This window comes from Typopeltis vanoorti, chromosome 22 (assembly GCF_054136105.1).
Source record: "Typopeltis vanoorti isolate ZY-2024b chromosome 22, IOZ_Tvanoo_1.0, whole genome shotgun sequence".
Taxonomy (NCBI): Eukaryota; Metazoa; Arthropoda; class Arachnida; order Uropygi; family Thelyphonidae; genus Typopeltis; species Typopeltis vanoorti.
The window spans coordinates 32,919,067-32,937,407 of NC_143570.1; the positions used below are offsets into that span (position 1 = coordinate 32,919,067).

General features: G+C 35.2%; 3 protein-coding genes across 3 annotated transcripts in view; 2 read left to right on the forward strand and 1 right to left on the reverse strand.

The window, feature by feature from the left end:
* LOC150094287 (mitochondrial transcription rescue factor 1) overlaps window positions 1–3,859 on the forward strand; it is an 87,540-nt gene extending 83,681 nt beyond the window's left edge. The window contains exon 4 of the mRNA XM_090412306.1: window positions 3,747–3,859. Coding sequence (XP_090268432.1) covers window positions 3,747–3,749 — 3 coding nt within the window. The 3' untranslated portion in view covers window positions 3,750–3,859. The remainder of the gene's footprint in view (window positions 1–3,746) is intronic.
* Window positions 3,834–18,341, forward strand: part of LOC150094288 (queuine tRNA-ribosyltransferase accessory subunit 2) — a 183,911-nt gene continuing 169,403 nt past the window's right edge. The window contains exon 1 of the mRNA XM_090412304.1: window positions 3,834–3,869. The gene's annotated coding sequence lies outside the window, so the exon portion shown is untranslated. The remainder of the gene's footprint in view (window positions 3,870–18,341) is intronic.
* Window positions 4,260–18,341, reverse strand: part of LOC150094289 (zinc finger C4H2 domain-containing protein) — a 140,040-nt gene continuing 125,958 nt past the window's right edge. The window contains exon 5 of the mRNA XM_090412309.1: window positions 4,260–4,601. Coding sequence (XP_090268435.1) covers window positions 4,488–4,601 — 114 coding nt within the window. The 3' untranslated portion in view covers window positions 4,260–4,487. The remainder of the gene's footprint in view (window positions 4,602–18,341) is intronic.

An 18,341-nucleotide genomic window follows, 5' to 3' on the forward strand; every position in this document is an offset into this window, starting at 1 on the left:
TTATTGAATTTGAGTTTTTTTTTTTTTATTAAAAATTATGTTCTGCTCAGTTTTGTAACAGTTCTTTGCTTCATAATAACACTAATTATTCATAAATGTAAATTCATAATTCATAAATGAATTGCTCTGCATTTAAAGGAGACTGACTGTTAGGTGATATTTGAGTATGGTGGCAATATTTCTTGAAAGATCAATTAAATTCCTTTATATACTGACTGTTTATATATATAGACAGATCTTATCTCTTCAGTGTTGTTAACTCACAAAATAGAGATGCTGAAAAAAAAAAAAAACTTTTCTTAGTTTTCCTATTTTCTTTGTGAATGCTATAGATGTACTCATTTCAGACTACAGTGTAAAAGCATCACCGCAGTCTGAAATCAACAGTGATAATCCCCATTGTTTCCAGTCTTGAAAGTTGGCAGGTATGCAATACAAATTCTATCTGCCTTCTTCTAGAATACACATCCCTACTCAGAAAATTAATGGAATGAACTGAGCAGAATTGGTGAGATTATTTTGACAGTTTACTAAGTGAATCACAGAACCCAAATGTCACGTGAATGTTGGAAGCGAAGCATTATAATCATCAAATTCTTGGTATGTATCCTCACAAATGGCATACAGGATACTATGATAATAATGTAAACTTAATACTATCAATTATGCTAACTGATATTATCATCATTACATCAATATTAATAATTATAACTGAACTTTCATTAAAATGTCTAATATCTTTAATACAAGGAATTCTTCCTGCAGTGAATGATGTGGATTTCAGAATGTCAGAGTTCGTATGACAAGGATTTTATTAACAGCTAAAAATCATTCTCAAACAAATGTCATGATTAACTGATCTAAAAAAGGTCCAAAAGTGGATAGATAATCAAAATTGTTTTAACTGCAGGACTCATTTACAAATGTAATAATGGACAATTCATTGAGATTGTGAAGCAACTGAGCAGAACACTCATTTTTAATAATAATAATTTAAAAAAAACACATTCAGTATAGCGAAAAGCTTGACTTTGCAATATCTTTTGGCCACAGTGACATCACTAGTAGAGATTTTAGCAGACAGCATGGAGTGCAATCACTTAGAATATGTTTAGGTTCACATGCTTTTTATTTATTTACTTTTATGCTTTCTAAACCTGGTTCACTTTGATAATGCTTAACCATTCCCTTTTGGTCTATGATACCTAAAAATACCCAGCGGTCCAGAATTAATTTGTAATTCAAATACAGATAATCCTCGTATAATAAGGTTTTGATATAACATGGTCTACGAATTGTAGTAATCCTTTATCTTTCAGATATTTTTCACTGCACGACTTAAAAATCAATTATCTTCATTAAATTTGTGTCTGCCCTATTGTATATGTAGTTATAAGTAGCGAATTTATATTAGGGGGAAATATCCTTTGGCACGTATGCACATTTTTTTGTGTAGCATCAATTGTTTACCGTATAGCGTTTATTGTTGAAAATTGTTGTTTTCTGCCAGGAAAGTGCATTAAAAATCATAAGTGTGTTAATCTCAAGCTGAGTACTTTATTTTCTGGTGAGTTACATAATTAATATGTAATGCTTTTTTTATGTAAAAAATTTATTTTTATAATAATGGCCACTAAAACTGTAATGAAAGGGGAAAAAACCAACATTGAAAAGAAAATTCATTTCTCCGGAAGAAAAAAGTAACATCCTGATCAGTTGAAAAATGCAGAAAAACCAGGAGTCGTTATAAGGACTTTGAATTTAAATGAATCAACAATTCAAACAAAACGAACATAAAATCCGAGAAAGTGTTATTGCTGGGTCAACAGTAAGTGCAAAGTGTATTGCTGGCGTACGTGATATTCTAATAGAAAAAATGGAGAAATCTCTAATGATTTGGATAGAAGATTGCACTCAGAAGAAAATTCCTTTGGATGGAAATCTTATTAATTTTTAATATTAATTAAATCTCACCAATCAAACAAAAGCTCTCAAAGTTTATAAACATTTAAAAGAACTTGATCAAGATTCTTCAGAAGAAAGCTCTCAGCATGGATTTTGTGCCAGTAAGGGCTGGTTCGAAAACTTTAAAAAGTGGTTTTCTTTGATAACCAATCTTAAAATCCAGGGAGCATCAGCAGATAGAAGCTGCCTGGAAATACCTAGGAGAACTTTTAAAATTCATTGAAGAAGGTGATAGTGCAGACCAGGTGTTCAATGCATATATATCCAGGTTAAATTGGAAAAAAATGCCAAAACGTACCTATATTTCAAAAAATGAAAGATCAGCTCCTGGATTCAAAGTTTCCAAAGATAGAATTACTCTGTTTTGTAGTAATGCATCAGGTGATTACATGACAAAACCAATGTTTATTAACCAATCCTCAAATCCTCGTGCTATGGGCTCAACAAGTCCACCCTACCTGTTTATTGGCAGGCCAATAAAAAGACGTGTTACAGCTAGCATCGTTTTTCAAGTGTTTTGTACCCAATGTAAGTTACACAAAGAAAATGAATATTACCTTCAGAATTCTAATATTTTTAGATAACATACCAGGTCACCCAACAAATTCAACCCATATGAATATTAAAATAACTTTTCTGCCGCCTAATACTACTTCACTTATTCAACCACTCGACCAAGGAATAATATCAACATTTAAGTCATATTATATTTGAACATTCAATTAATTTTGGAAAAAATGAAATCTAATCCAAACATGACACTGCCTAAAGCATAGAAAAAGTTTTCAAAATTCAATTGTGTGAAAATTACGTCTGTCCATTAAGGAATTACAACTCTCTACACTGAATGCTTGCCGGAAAAAAATATGGCCTGAAGCCATTAATATAATAAATGTTGCACACATTTTTGGTGCAGAGGGCTTTTGCAATATGGTTGAAAACAAAGTTAGTGAATTAACTGATGGGGAAACAGATTTAAATGAAGAGGAACTGATACAATTAATTGATGATGTTGAACCAAATGGTGGGGAAAGTTCTGCCAAAGATTCTGATTGCGATGAATCCGTTAAAGAATTCATTTTATAAAAAATAGCAGGAGGATTGGACGTGGCAAGAAAGTTAGGAAGTTATTTTACAGATAATGATCCCTCAAATGGAGTACTCCAGAAAATTCATGAGACAATTGGATATTTGTTTAGCCCCATATTATGAACTTAATAAAAAATTGCAGCATAGTCGTAAGCAAGGTCTTATTACTTACTTCTTGATAACTAAACCAGCCGAAGTATGCAATGAGAATTATACAAATGACGACGATGTCCGGCACTCATAAATAAAGAACATCTATGCAATGTTATTTTTGAAGACAGTGATGACAATTAAAATATGTATTTTATTTTACCTAAAACATTATGCATTATGTGCAATGAAGTTTACATACAATTTGTAATTTTTATAATTTTATACTATGTATTTGTTTCATAGTTTGTGTTTTCTTAACTTACCTGAATTAAATAAAAATATCTTTTTGTTGGATATATCATTGTTGTTTATATAATTAAAAAAAACATAACCTTACTTTTTCTATGTGATCTATATAAATCGCATAATGTGATTTATATAATGGGACATTTCTATGGAACCTAACATCTGCGTTATACGAAGGTCACTTGTACTTTTGAATTACAAAATGTTTACACATCAAATGCAAAATTATCATAAATAAAAATAAAGTGTTTGCTATTTAAAGAAATTAATTTTAACACTGTTTGGTTTAACAGTGAAAGAATAAATACAGCAGACGATACTGAATTCTACAAGCTGGTTAAAGAGAAAAAGTCAGTTAATTGCCAGTGTTCACTAAACGAATAGTGCTAATTATTGACAAATTGTCAATTACACAGGTAAGAAATCTTTAGTCATCTCCCAAGTGGTTTATCTTTAGTGTGAAAAATTAGAGATTAAATTCTGAATGGTTTTAATGAATGTAATAATCACCTATACTGAATTTGAAAGCCTAATAGTTATCTGTATCGTTATCCAATGCATATCTATTGTAAATTATTCTGTTTAATTATTGATCATTAATTTGAATCTTTTCTTACTGAAGATCTAGTTTTTACTTGTTAACAATAATAACTGCTCATGACATACATTACTAATTACATGTTCTATATTCTGAGAGATTATATAATTGGGAAAACCAGTTAATATTCTCTCAGGAGGTGTAAGTTTTTTTTTTATAATTATGAAAAATAATTAACGGGGACAAGGATAAACAAAGTAATAGTAAACAGATTTAAATAAATCACTTTAATTAATGCAGCTAGCACATTTTGATAAAAAAAGTAAAACATTTAATGAAAATGGTGCACACATGCATACCCATACAATTTAGAAGTGAGTGACATAACACACATACAAACAGGAAGACTGAACACATTTCATCTTTATGAAATGGCGAGTTTTGTTATTGTCAAAACCTTTAAATTAATTACGCTATTAGAAGAGAAATTATTAGTTCAATCATCTAGCTTGCGCTTAGGTTTCTTGGGATTTCTTGATCTACTTTTGGCTTTACAAAGTGGACAAATTGGAGCATTTCTATGTATTTGCTGATGACAAGAAAGGCAGGACTGGAAAAAAAGAAAAAAGTTAATTGATAAACTGTGCTTTGGATTAATTATTTTTTAATTTTCATAAAATTACCTTTATACAATCCTCCACCCAAGTCCCAACAACCTAGTACAACCAAGTAAATTGTCTACTCCGATTTGTTAAGATAGGCTAGTTAATCCTTTCCTTTTGCTCTGTCAACTACTAGTGTTCACAGGCCTGTTTCTAAGAGGGAAAAAAAACATCTCTATCTAAAAACTAGCTAACTTTGACCTACTCGACAGGGCTTCATTAGAAGTGAGTGGATCTTTTTTCCTTCCATTTTTTCTTCAGACTATTACTAAAATAATCATTTATTTCCCCATTCTGTTACAACTTACATTAATCCTGAGCCACTGTAGCTCAGTTGATATCAACAATGTCTTCTGGTTGAAAAGACTTGGGTTTGAATTCCATCTAGAACACAAAGAACTTTTATAGGTGCTTTTCACAATTAACCTCCCAACCAGCTAGGATGTCTACAGACGTCCAGCTAAATCTGGATATGATTCAGATCACCTGTTGAAAGAACATGGATAAGAAGTGCAATTTTGGGCATCATGTCGTTTAGAAGGTGTGATAATCCCTCACGCTGAAGAAAACAATTAATCAGATTACTGCACTTTCATAGCTGCGTCTCAGTTGCATATAACAAACACAGTGCCCTGTTCTATGCTGGGTAACTGGATCTTAGTTATATTGGATAGACTAAAAATATAGAAAATTTTTATTTTTGTTTTCTCTTTTTATTGTACGATACAATTTTAATGCCTGAACAAAATAAAGATCCTTGCATAGTTTCTTCACTTAATTGGTTCTCCAAGGTAAGGCAATATTTAAATATCGCCTTACTTTGGAGAACCAATTTCATTTTTAATTTTTTTGCACACTAATTTTTCTAACTTCTTAATCAACAAAACATTTTCTTTGTTCTCAAATAAATTAATTCACAATAATTATTTGAAATATTATGTAAAAAAAACCGGCTGCCGACATTCTAGATTATGTTATTTTTGTTCAAAATCATATTTCGAAGAATACTTCACAGATTTCCTGAAGGACGTGCTTGGGTGACTTTGCTTTATAGAGAAGAACATGAAATTCTTTAATCATATCACTGAATTTTTTTTTCCTTTATATCGTAATCTACTATTCTTTGTACTTTCACCTTATTGGTTTCCCTGTATAATTGGTCATTACAAAATGAAATTAATGGTTATGATTTAAATTGATATGTATATATTTTCTGCTAGTTCAGATATTATTCTCCAATTTTTAAAGTAAGTGATACTTAGCTTTTTCTTATCCATCATTCAAATATATATACGAGGCGGTATAAAAAATTTTTGAGACTAGGTTTGTAATACGCCGACAGATGGCGTATTACAAACCTAGATGGCGTCACAGGGAGCACCTATCTTCATAAGTCAGTGTGCCAAAAGACATGTCCTGCGTACATCGGGAGCTGTGCAACTGATGCTATTCTGACCACCTGCATTACCACATCTGCGATTTCATCATGGACAGCAAGTTAGAACAAAGAGCAAACGTGAAATTCTGCATGAAACTGGGCAAATCTGCCACAGAGACGTTTGACATGATTCAGCAAGTTTACAGCGATGTTGCAATGAGTCGTTAGAGGTGTTTTGAGTGGCACGTGTGTGCTTCAAGAGTGGAAGAACATCACTGGAAGACCATGAGATCAGAAAGACCTTCAATGAGCTCAACCCCCAAAAATGTCGAAACCATTCAGCAACTTGTGCATGAGGATCGTCAGAGAACAACATTGCTGCCATTGTCGTGTCATACAGAACAGTCCAGGCAATCTTCAAGTGTGATTTGAACATGCACCATATTGCTGCCAAATTCATCCTCAGGCTTCTGACCCAGTAGCAGAAGGAACACTGCATCGAAGTCTGCCAAGAACTCCGTCAGCGTGCCGTGGATGACCCATCCTTCACATCGAGGTTCATTACCAGTGAAAAAACTTGGGTGTAAGGTACAACCCCGAGACAAAGCAATAGTCTTCACAGTGGAAGAGCCCATCATCTCCATGACCGAAAAAGGCGAGGCAGGTCCGTAGCTCAACCAAGTGCATCTTTTTCGACATTCACGGCATTGTGCATCGAGAATTCGTCTTCAGGGGCCAGACTGTCAATAGAGAGTTCTACTGCCAGGTTTTAAGGCATCTGAGGGAGGACATTCGGCGAAAAACTGGATGCTCCACGATGACAATGCACCTGTCACCGAGCTCTCCTCACACGTGAGTTTCTCACCAGAAACAACATGATCTCACTTCCACACCCACCCTACTCACTGGATTTGGCTCCTGCAGACTTTGCCCTCTTCCCAAAGATGAAGATCCAGCTCAAAGGTCACCGTTTTGACACTATTGTGGAGATCCAGGGCGAATTGCAGAAGGTGCTTGACATGCTTCGAAAAGAAGACTTCCAGGACACATTCCAGAAGTGGCAAGAACTCTGGGAGCGCTATATTGATATGCAAGGGGGCTATTTTGAAGGTGATAGTGTGCAAACATAGATAAATAAAGTAATTTCTCGTAAACAGAGCTAGTCTCGAAACTTTTTGATACCACCTCGTATATGCACATGCATCAAATGTGAAATTTCATTTCCATATTTTTACAATAGAATTGATATTGCTACCTGGTGTCTTGGCTGAATTCTTTCTTGTTTGATATAAATTTATTCATCTTGTCTAGCTACTGAAAATGCAACTCGTGTTTCCTGCTTTTTTTTGGCTGAATTTCATAATAAATTTCAAGGTATTGATGTAATTTGCGCTAAAGACTCTCAAACACATCAGATGCAAGAGGATGGCATTACCTTCAGAGAGCAAAAAACTAAGTTTGTTATCTCCTACTTGAATGTTATGTTTAATATCCTTTCACTGATAATACCATATCATAAAGATTATGAATAACAGTGGAATAGTGTGAATAACCTTGCCTTACTGATGTAACAGCAAACCATCTTTGTGCATCCTTCATTTCTAAACATCTACTTGTAACAATTTATATCAGTCTCTGTAAAGGATTCCATTTCCATCATAGAGATTTAGTTTTGAACAGTTTTTCTTTTAATAAATAATAATAATAGAATAACTTATATGATAATTTTTATTTATCATAAATCTTCACTCTGGTATCAAGAGCATCCTCAATATGAATTTTAAATTAACAGACGAAAGAGACAACCAGAAAAGTCCACAATGAAAATGACCAAGTAGCATGGTCAAACTGATAGATCTGCAGCTGTTCATTGTGACGAACCTCTTGATTATATTAAATGCCATGAGCTGGAACAGTTTGGACTCGCAGAACATGCCATCTATAACAAACATTAAGTTATATGGACTAATGTCATTCACAAAAGTGGGTCTCTCTCTCCTAGGACGTTTTATACAAATTCTTAAGTAAAGACTTGCTTCAGTGACCAAATCTGAACAGAAATGACCAACTGAAGTTATCCCTCTTATAGGAAATAGTTTCTCTTCATGGGTCCTACTATGTTCATTTTTTTTAAAGATATAACAATCTATCTCTAAAAAAATTATACAGTTGAGACCTTAATGCAGCGATTCTCAACCCTATGCCTGCAGGCACAAATGCACCTGCTGTCAATTATTAAATAAGGAAAAAATAAAATTAAAACTGGAAAAGCATAAGTCTTCTCCTAGTAATATTTATTGAAATCATGAAAAACGTTGGCATTTACCTAATCAGTAATCAGTAAACTGGAGCAGATGGGTATAGATATAGGGTTGGTGAGATGGATAAGAGGGTGGTTGAAGGAGAGATATCAAAGAGTGGTTTATTCAGGAGTGGAGTCTAAAAGACGTCTTGTGACTAGTGGAGTGCCACAGGGTTCTGTTCTTGGACCACTGCTTTTCAATTTGTTCATCAATGATATTGGAAAGGATCTGAGAGGAAGTGTTCACTTGTTTGCTGATGATGCAAAGTTGGGTAGAGCAATTGTGAGTGCACAGGATGTCAAAATTTTACAGGATGATTTGGATAGTTTGGAGGGCTGGGCTAGGAAAAATGGATGTCAATTTAATGTGGCAAAGTGTAAGGTTATGCACTTTGGGGTGAAAAGAATAGCAGCAGTATATCGCATTGGTGGAACCATACTCCAGGAGATTGATGAGGCCAGGGATTTGGGAGTGCTGGTGGATAGGGAGTTGAAGTTTAGGGGGCACATTGCAAAAGTAACTAAAACAGCTCACCAAATCACTTGGCTTCTGAAAAATACTTTAACATGCAGAGACGAACAAGTTGTTGTTCCTCTGTATCGAGCCTTGATAAGACCCCATCTGGACTTCTGTGCCCAGCTATGGGCACCAGGGTTTCTTCGTGATGGGGAGGAAGTGGAGAGGGTCCAGAGACGAGTGACCAAGATGATAGCAGGTCTGTGGAATGAACCTTATGAGAATAGGTTGAAGATTTGTGGGTTGCAGAAATTGGACGATAGGCGAAGGAGGGGTGATATGATTGAGACATTCAAATTACTGAAGGGTTTTTATAAGATTGATCCAGAAGATATTTTTGAAAATATGACTGGTGGTGGGAGGACTAGGGGCCATGCATGGAAGCTGGACAAGAGCGTGGTTGACAAGGGTGTTAGAGCTAGGTTCTTTACTTGGAGAGTGGTAAATGAGTGGAATAAGCTTCCAGAGTCTGTTGTGGGTGCTACGACCGTGAATGAGTTCAAGGCAAGGTATGATAGATACCGTGTGAATGTTGAATAGTTGTTCTTGACATGATGTTAGGGCCTCCCTCGATGAGTCTGTCGACTTCTTGGAGTTTCCCGGAACAATAATAATAATAATAATTTATGTTATATTATGAACATTTTGTAATTCCTCTGTCTTTGAGTGTGAGTGTTACCAGTGCCAATTTTGTGCGTATGTTTTATGCATTTAGTCTGCTGGCAACTGTGTGCTTGAGGATGTGTCACCACTTCACCGATGTTGTCTGCACACTTTGACCATACATTGTTTTCTTGTGTTTAAAAATTTTGCCCAAAATGAGTAACCCAAATAAAAAAAACAATGAACCTATAAATTCAACAATTGGGAAGAAGACTATTGTTTTATCCAGAGTAAAGAGAAATGTTTTTGCTTATTGTGAGATGGTTTAATTTAGTTGTATAATAAATGCTACACGTGTATCCTATTTCATAGTTAATTAATTTGTTAACTGTTATCATTTGATAAGTACAAATTTTCATAGAAAAAAATATTGGTGCCAGCCACCACAACCTGGTTGGGAACCCCTGCCTTAATGCATTTTAGAGTGTCACTCTTTCATCTGCATGTGGCTTGCATGTTTTCATTGTTGAGACTATCAACTGTTTCTTCTGCCTGTTTAATTTAACATTCACACTGAGGATGCTTTTGATACTAGAGCAAAAATTTCATGATAAAAAATATCACATTATTATTAATTAGGTATGCTGACTTATTTACATTCCTTTAAGTACTTTAAACCAATAAAGCTTAAATAGAGGTCCTATATACTGCTAAAATTGTGAGGACAGCTCAGCAGATAATGAGAATGATGTGAAGGGCAATGACTTGTAGAAGTAAGGATGTTATGGTTCCACTCTATAAGACTATGATCATGCCACATATGGATTATTGTTCACAAATTCAGTCACGTGGTTTTCAAAGAGATGAAGATGTATTGGAAAGGGTCCATAGACAATTGACTAAGGTGGTTTCTGGTTTCTAGAATGTTCAGTATGAAGATGGATTGAGAAAATGAAATTTGCAGAAACTGGTGGATGGGAGGAGAGACATAAGTTGTTGAGGAATTATTACCAGATTAATGTGGAGGTTATGCATAGAATGGATGAAGACAGAACAAGAGGTCATACCTGCAAGCTATATAAGGAGAGTCTGAACAAGTGGGCGAAGAGTAGGTTTTTTGCAAGGAGAATGACGAGTGATTGTAATGCATTTACTGAGAGAGTGTGGTGAGTGCAGAGACAGCAAATATATTTAAGGCACGGTATGATAAATGTGTGTGTGAAAGTGGGAATGAGTCCTTTGACTCCATATGGGTTTGATAATAATATATGAAAACTTAACCAGTATCTGGGCATAAACAGAAACATTCGTATGATGAAAACCAGAATGAAGTAAACTCAAAATAACTTCTAGTTATTTATAACAACACTAACTTAATTACGCAGGACTTCCTCAGGTGTGAAAGAACCATAAATTATCAAGAGGCAGATTTTCAAAGTAAAAGAATAGTATGGCAAAAACAAATACAATTTGTTAGAAAACTCAAATTATTTGGGTGCATATGCACATTGTTGTATATATTGGTGTGCTCTTTGCTTATTTACTTGACCACAGCAATAAAACATTGAGACAAGGAGATTAATGCTGGAGTTTATATTCAAATATAAGTGTATAGGGTCTATTAACATCTCCACAGACTCCCGAATTTGTTTGTCTTGTCATAACCATGGTGAAAGATCTTTGAATCATTCTGTAGAATTCAATGTCTTTCTACTGAGGCATTGTGTGGATTAGCTGAAAGTAACACATTTACATATACCACTACTTAAAAACCATTACACGCATCTACAAGTAGAAAAAAAAAAGGGGGTTTGATACATAGTGATTCACACTATACAATGGCTAGAACCTAAAGTCCTGTATGGAGGTATGCATACAGGCATATACACTGTTTGGAAAGAAGTCAATGGACACCACAGTGTGAGGAACAAACAGCCATGGCAACCATCTTAAGATGTAGGCCTCCTTTCGCTGTGATGATTGCTGCAATTCTATGGGGCATACTTTCCACAAAAGTATGATAGCGATCAATAGGAATCTTGGACAATTCTTCTTGTAGGCATGTAATGAGGTCCTGGACTGCTGTGGGGCAGACGTCCCATGACCTCACCTGATGCTTCAGTTGACTCTGCAGACATTCAATAGGGTTGAGATCAGGGGTCTGTGGAAGCCAGTCAAGTGTGGTAACATTCATGTCCACAAACCTCTTACAGCAAGACAATGCACCAATGTGGTCGGTTCTGGTCCAAGACCAAGCCATCACAATGCCACCTCCAAATTTCATAGTTGGGGTTATGCACTCTGGTAAGAGATGTTCACCAGGCATCCACCACACCTGTCCATCTGCTCGGTAGAGTGTGGTGTGATTTGTCACTCCATAACACAGCCTTCCAAGCTTCCACACACCACTGAAATTGATGCTCCATGTTGTGAGCCTTGGTTCTGAATGTTTTTGTTCAGATTTGTATTCCAGATAATGCCTAGAACTCCACATTCAATGTTTTGGCCAACGAACGATGGTTTTGCATATCATCCTTTGTTGCACCTTACGGTCACATTTGGTGAGTCGTCCACTGCGGGGTAGCACTTGCAATCGACTCCCTATGCTTCCATCTCAGTTTCAAATTTGTCAACAATTTGCTGAACAGATAGGGCCTGCAAGATGGCATGCTATCACAATGCCTCTTTCAAACTCCATCAGTTTCCTTCTTGTAGCCATTTCACCTGGACATAAATTGCACTGACTTTGAAGCATCACATTCCTCCAATTTATACTGGCTACAAACATATGCCTCATTACACTGCACGATGCACCTTATCCATTGGCATATCCTTTGACTTCTTTCCAAGCACTGTATATTTATGTATCAATTCTGAAGAGTAGAGACTATATGGAAATGACAAAAAAATATGTAGTATGTATGATTCACTTTTCAGATTTTAGAATGCAAGCTAAAGGTATACTTTGGAAATGATCCACTTTTAAATTTATTTGCTCAGTGCATGATGCATTAAAATATAATAAGCAAAATGATGCAGGAACAAAAATTCAGTGTACATAAGAAAGTTAGGAAAGGAAGCTGTGAGCAAGAGGGTGAGGAGTGGTTTCTTTGCATGGAGGGTGGTTGAGCCGTGGAATGCATTGCCTGATAGTGGCAAGAGCAAGAACAGTTAATGAGTTCAAGGAGTGGTATGATAGACTGTGTTTCCTAGGAAGGTCCTCCCATGATGAGTCTCTTGACTCCATGGAGATCTGAATAATAATAATGCTTTTGAAAGCATCAGAAAGAATAAATTCTTTGAAGAAACACAAAGAGTCGATGTTTCTGAAAAATATACTGAAGGCAGTATGCAACTCTTTTAGAAACTGTTGATATTAACCTCCTTACAACTGAAGTGAATGAAATTCACAAACCACCTTAGGAGTTTTCAAGGTCCAAAACTTGAGTGGCTTCCTGCCTTTCATCATCTAATTTAATCACCTTAGTCTGCTATTAATCCCTTAACAGTGATTGTAGAGCTATTAATGGATTACTTGTAAAAGAGCAATCTTTGGGTTTACTTCACTTAAAGGTATATTGTTTTATATATAAAATAATTTTACAATTTGAAAATGAAAAACGCATTAACAAGTAAAAGCACTGAAACTATGATACAGCCTCATCTTGACTACTGTGCACAGATTGGATCATCTGGATTTCCTGATGATCAGGAGGTAGCAGAGACGATTCAGAGACGAGTGACTAGGCTGGTGACAGGCATGTGGAATGCTTCCTATGATGATGGGTTGAAGGTGAGTGGGTTGCAAAGATTAGTTGATGGGCAAAAAAGAGGGGAACGATAGAATCCTATAAGTTATTAGAGGGGTACTATAAGAAAGGAATTTTTCAATATATGATGAATAGAGAGAGAGAACTAGAGGTTACCTCTGAACACTGTGTAAGAGCATGTTTAGTAAGAGTAGATTTTTTGCTTGGAGAGTAGTGAATGAGAGGAATGGACTGCCCAAGGCAGTTACAAGTGTCCTGAGAGTGAATGGGTTTAAGGAGGTATGACAGGTACTGTGTGTATAAAGGTTAGTTAGTGTTGGTCTCCAATGTCTTCTGACTCTATAGAGATACACATATAATAATGATTATTTGCTTGCAAAAGATTAAAAGAAATTTTGCATGTGAAAACCAAATCAATAATGAATATTTATTTATACGCTTTTATTTTATTGACAATACTGCAAAACTTTTTGCACTAAATTCAAATGCTTGCATTGAAAATCATTATGTTAATATTTACAAATAATATGTTTTCAAGTAACATTTACTGAAATAAATAAGATTTTACTTTTTTTTTATTTCCTTGTAAATTCTATTATATGGATTGTCATCATGCTTAGAGTTTTATATAAGAATGAATTTCATTACTTGCTTACTAACTTGTGAGATTTTTTTTCTTATTTCAAAAATTTATGTCCAGTAATAGTTCAGCTTTATCATCCATCAGTGGACAGAAAATGGATGATGATGAATATTTCAGCTTTCATCTTTAGCTTAAAATTGCAACATTTTTTTTTTTTTTTTTTTTGTTTCTTTTCTAGTATGCTCATTTTTAAGAATTCCAAGTGCATCTCCCCTCCACTCCAGGAATGAAATAATAAATAACTACTATTCATTTATTTTTTTCTAGTTTCTATTGTTCTGAAAGTTTTCATAGGAAAAGGAGTATTTGAAATCTCCTAATTCATTTTACTGTTTTGAGAAAAAAAAAAAAAAAAATTAATGTTGTGGCTGAAGAAAGTGCTTTTAAAAATTTTGATTATTCCTGCTACTGTTCTTCTTTCCTATCAGTTGTTCAGCTGCTTGCTGAACTTATTCTAAGTTCTACAAATATAGTTTCATATTACATTTTTATTATATAAAAATCATTTATATTTCTTATTATTATTACGTGACACCTCATCGCGGGAGGGTACCCACTCCACAACTCTCCATCTCCACCACTCAAATCCACTAACCATAATTACACCAATGCCATCTCCACCGACCACCAACACTAGTATTTCCACAGACAATCACAAACATCCATGCCCACAGCGGGATTCGAACCCGCAGCCTTTTGGCTGGAGAGCGGATAAGCTAACCACTCGGTCAACCAGGCCGGGGACACGATAGAATCCTATAAGTTATCAGAGGGGTACTATAAGACTGACACAAAGGAATTTTTCAATTTATGCCCAGAAAAATGAAAGTTGGATGCTACTGACTGTTTTTTTTTCTTAAAGTGAATGTTACTACTTCAACTGATGCTTGTTGCGCTTCTTAGTAGCAGTGGCTCTGTGACACAGCCATGAAAGCAAGTTAATTTGGTTAAATATGAAGGATCATCACACATCTCAATGGAGATAACTGATGGCTAACACTTATTATTCATGTTTCTTATGTTCATATTTTAGTAGCAAACATGTTGTGGCCAGTGCAAAGATTAATAAAGATACACATTTTAGAATACAAGCCAAAGCTAAGTGCTTTCAAAAATATCTATCCACTTTAAAATTTATTTTCTTACAAATTTCACGTTTTAAGTAAAATAAATGGGATAAGCAAAATTTTGCAGAAACCAAAATTCGGTGCACACAATGCCAATGTATGAAAAAATATTGATGTATCATTTATTCAACTTTAGTATCTCTTCTGGGTCTAGGTAGTGGCCCTTCCCATCATGCACAGCATTATACAGGTTTGAAAAGGGGTGTGCTTTGCAGTACAGGATACTAAAGCAACTGGTATGAAGTCATTAGCTTATATATACAAGTAGCCTAGCCATGAAGATACTTTCCACACAAACTTTGTTTGTGTGGGAAGTATCTTCGATAAAAGCACTAAATACATTTCACCCTCTGCACTACTTCTTAATTCTCCTACTATGTCACTACTACCATCAACACCATCTACTGCCCATCATCACCAACAACAGTATTTTTTGTCTGTATGCAGGATGAAAAACCAGAGTTTCTGGCAGGAAAAAACCTTGCTACCTCTGTATGAGATTAGCTAACTCACCTTCAACTGAAAAAGCCCATATAAAGATTTCCCTTGTCAAGACTTTCCAGTCAAAGGATGCAATGTTCTGCTGTTCTTCCAATTGCACTATGGACACACACCAAAAAAAAAAAAAAAAAACGGATTGAGCTCCATTTGCCAATATTCTTAACAGTCATTTTTTTAGCATCAATTTGAACACCCAGCTAGCCAACATTACTCAGAACGATAAATACATTGCTATTATATAAAAATTTACAATTGAAACTAACTGAAGAACACAGTAAGGAATGTGATATTGAAAAGGAACTAAAAGCCTTAAGTTGCTTTCTAAAATCTAGTATGACTCCCACTGATTATTGCACAATATACTTGCAGCAATAATTTACTGGATACATTTCAAAATAATTTTGTAGTTCTCAGCATATATTTAATTTTACCAACACTGGTAACCAGTGGAGTACATAGCTTCTCAAAATTGAAATTTATTATTATAAAAAACACTTAAAATTTATAATGCTACAAAGAAGACACTGCAATCTAGCAACCATTTCTATAGAAAACAAGAAATTTATAATATATATATATATATATATATATATATATATATATATAAATTATATCCCCGATTCTTTTTCTTGTCAATAATTTGATTTATTCATACAGAATGACTTATTTTTTTGTTATTGACCTAAACAACACAGTACTGGAAAAATTTTCTTTAGGAACCTTTTTCTAATCAGTACAAAGGTGCCATATATAGACTAGTGCAGACAAAAGTATTATAAAACCCTTTTAATAACTTAAACGTTTCCATCATATTTCCTCTTTTCCATCTATCAACAACTTATGCAACAACTGACAAACCCTATATCCTCACAGCTATCATTCCAAATGGAAAAACTTGTTAAAAAGAGAATTTAAGAATGGGTGTAAGAATATCTCTATGAGGGGCAAAATGGCTTAGTAGTTATTGAATGTTTATTTTTCACTTGGTTAGAGTATAATAAATTTAGTTTAATACTTTATCCAAGTGTGAGCAAACAAAGTTTGTGCCTGAAAGTATCCTCAGGACTGGGTTAAGGTGGTACAACACCAGGGCAACTAGTTGCAAAGGTGGAGCAAGCTACCAACACTCCTACCTCAGTATCTCCTATAATGCAAAACACATCTCCTTGCGGATATGTCAATGTTATGCATTAAGGGAAGGGCCACTACCCAGACTAGTTTCGACCTTTATTGAGGTCTCTTCAGTGGGAGCCAGGCCCAAGTGGAGATATCGGCAGAAGCATTAGCAGGTCATCTCTACCTATAGGAATTGCCAATTTGTGTGCCACCCTTTTTTTAATAATTTAATCTGGATTTAGAGAAATTTTTCTCTAAATCCAGAGTTTTCTCTAAATCTGGATTTAGAGAAATTTTTCTCTAAATCCAGAGTAAATTATTAAAAAAGGGGTGGCACACCAATTGGCAATTCCTATAGGTAGAGATGACCTGCTAATGCTTCTTCCGATATCTCCACTTGGGCCTGGCTCCCACTGAAGAGACCTCAATAAAGGTCGAAACTAGTCTGGGTAGTGGCCCTTCCCTTAATGCATAACATTAGACATATCCGCAAGGAGATGTGTTTTGCATTATAGGAGATACTGAGATAGGAGTGTTGGTAGCTTGCTCCACCTTTGCAACTAGTAACCCAGTCCTGAGGATACTTTCAGGCACAAACTTTGTTTGCTTACACTTGGATAAAGTATTAAACTAAATTTATTATAGGCTTAGTAGTTAGTTATTTACTAACTATTTATGATAGAGTGATGGCTGAGTTGGATAAAGGAAATGGCTACACGATTCTGCTGGATTTTACAAAAACATTTCGCTGAATACCACACGAAACTCTGTTATGCAAATTAGAACAAATGGGGATGAATGCGATACTGGTTATGTGGATAAGTTGGTGGCTGCTGGACAGATATCTGTAGGAGCAGAATCCAGGCAAAAGCTGTTGACTAGTGATGTGCCACAAGATTCAGTGTCAGAACCATTACTTTAATTTGTACATAAATGATATAGGAAATAACCTGAAAGGAAATATTCAGTTGTTTGCTAATGATGCAAAGTTAGGTAGAGTAATAGTGAATCAAGGTGATGTGGAGAGCTTACAGGATTTAAATAAGCTCTCAGTATGAGCAAAAGATAGTGTATTCTAAATATCAGTTTAATGCATTTTGGGATAAACAGATTACAAGCTGTGTACCACTTGATGGAACTGTACTCTAGAAAATAGATGAAGCTAGGGATTTAGGGGTGGTGGCAGACAGAGATTTAAAGTTTAGAGGGCATATTGCAAAGGGAGCTTATAAAATTACTTGGCTATTGAAGAACACACTAACAATAGAGATAAAGAAGTTATTCCTCTTTATAAGGCCCTGATACATCTACATCTGGATTACTGGTTTTCTTGGGGATGAGAAAGTGGTGGAGAGGATTTAGAGACAAGCAACCAAGATGGTGGGGGGGGGGTCTGTGGAATGTTCCCCATGAGAAGAGATTGAGGGTGTGTGTGGACTACAGAAGTTGGTTGATAGGTGAAAAAAGAGGGATATGTTAAACACATTTAAGTTACTTAAAGGGTTTTATATGATTGATGTAGAGAAAATGTTTCAGCACTTGGCTAGAACACAAAGTCACTCCTGGAAGTTGAGTAAAAGTGTGGTTAGTAGGGTCGTGAGGATTAGATTTTATACATGGAGTGTTGTGAATGAATGGAACGGATTGTTAGAGTCAGTTATTAGCACTCTATGAATAGGTTCAAGCGGAGGTACAATAGATTGTGTGGACAGTATGGATGTCCCACGATGA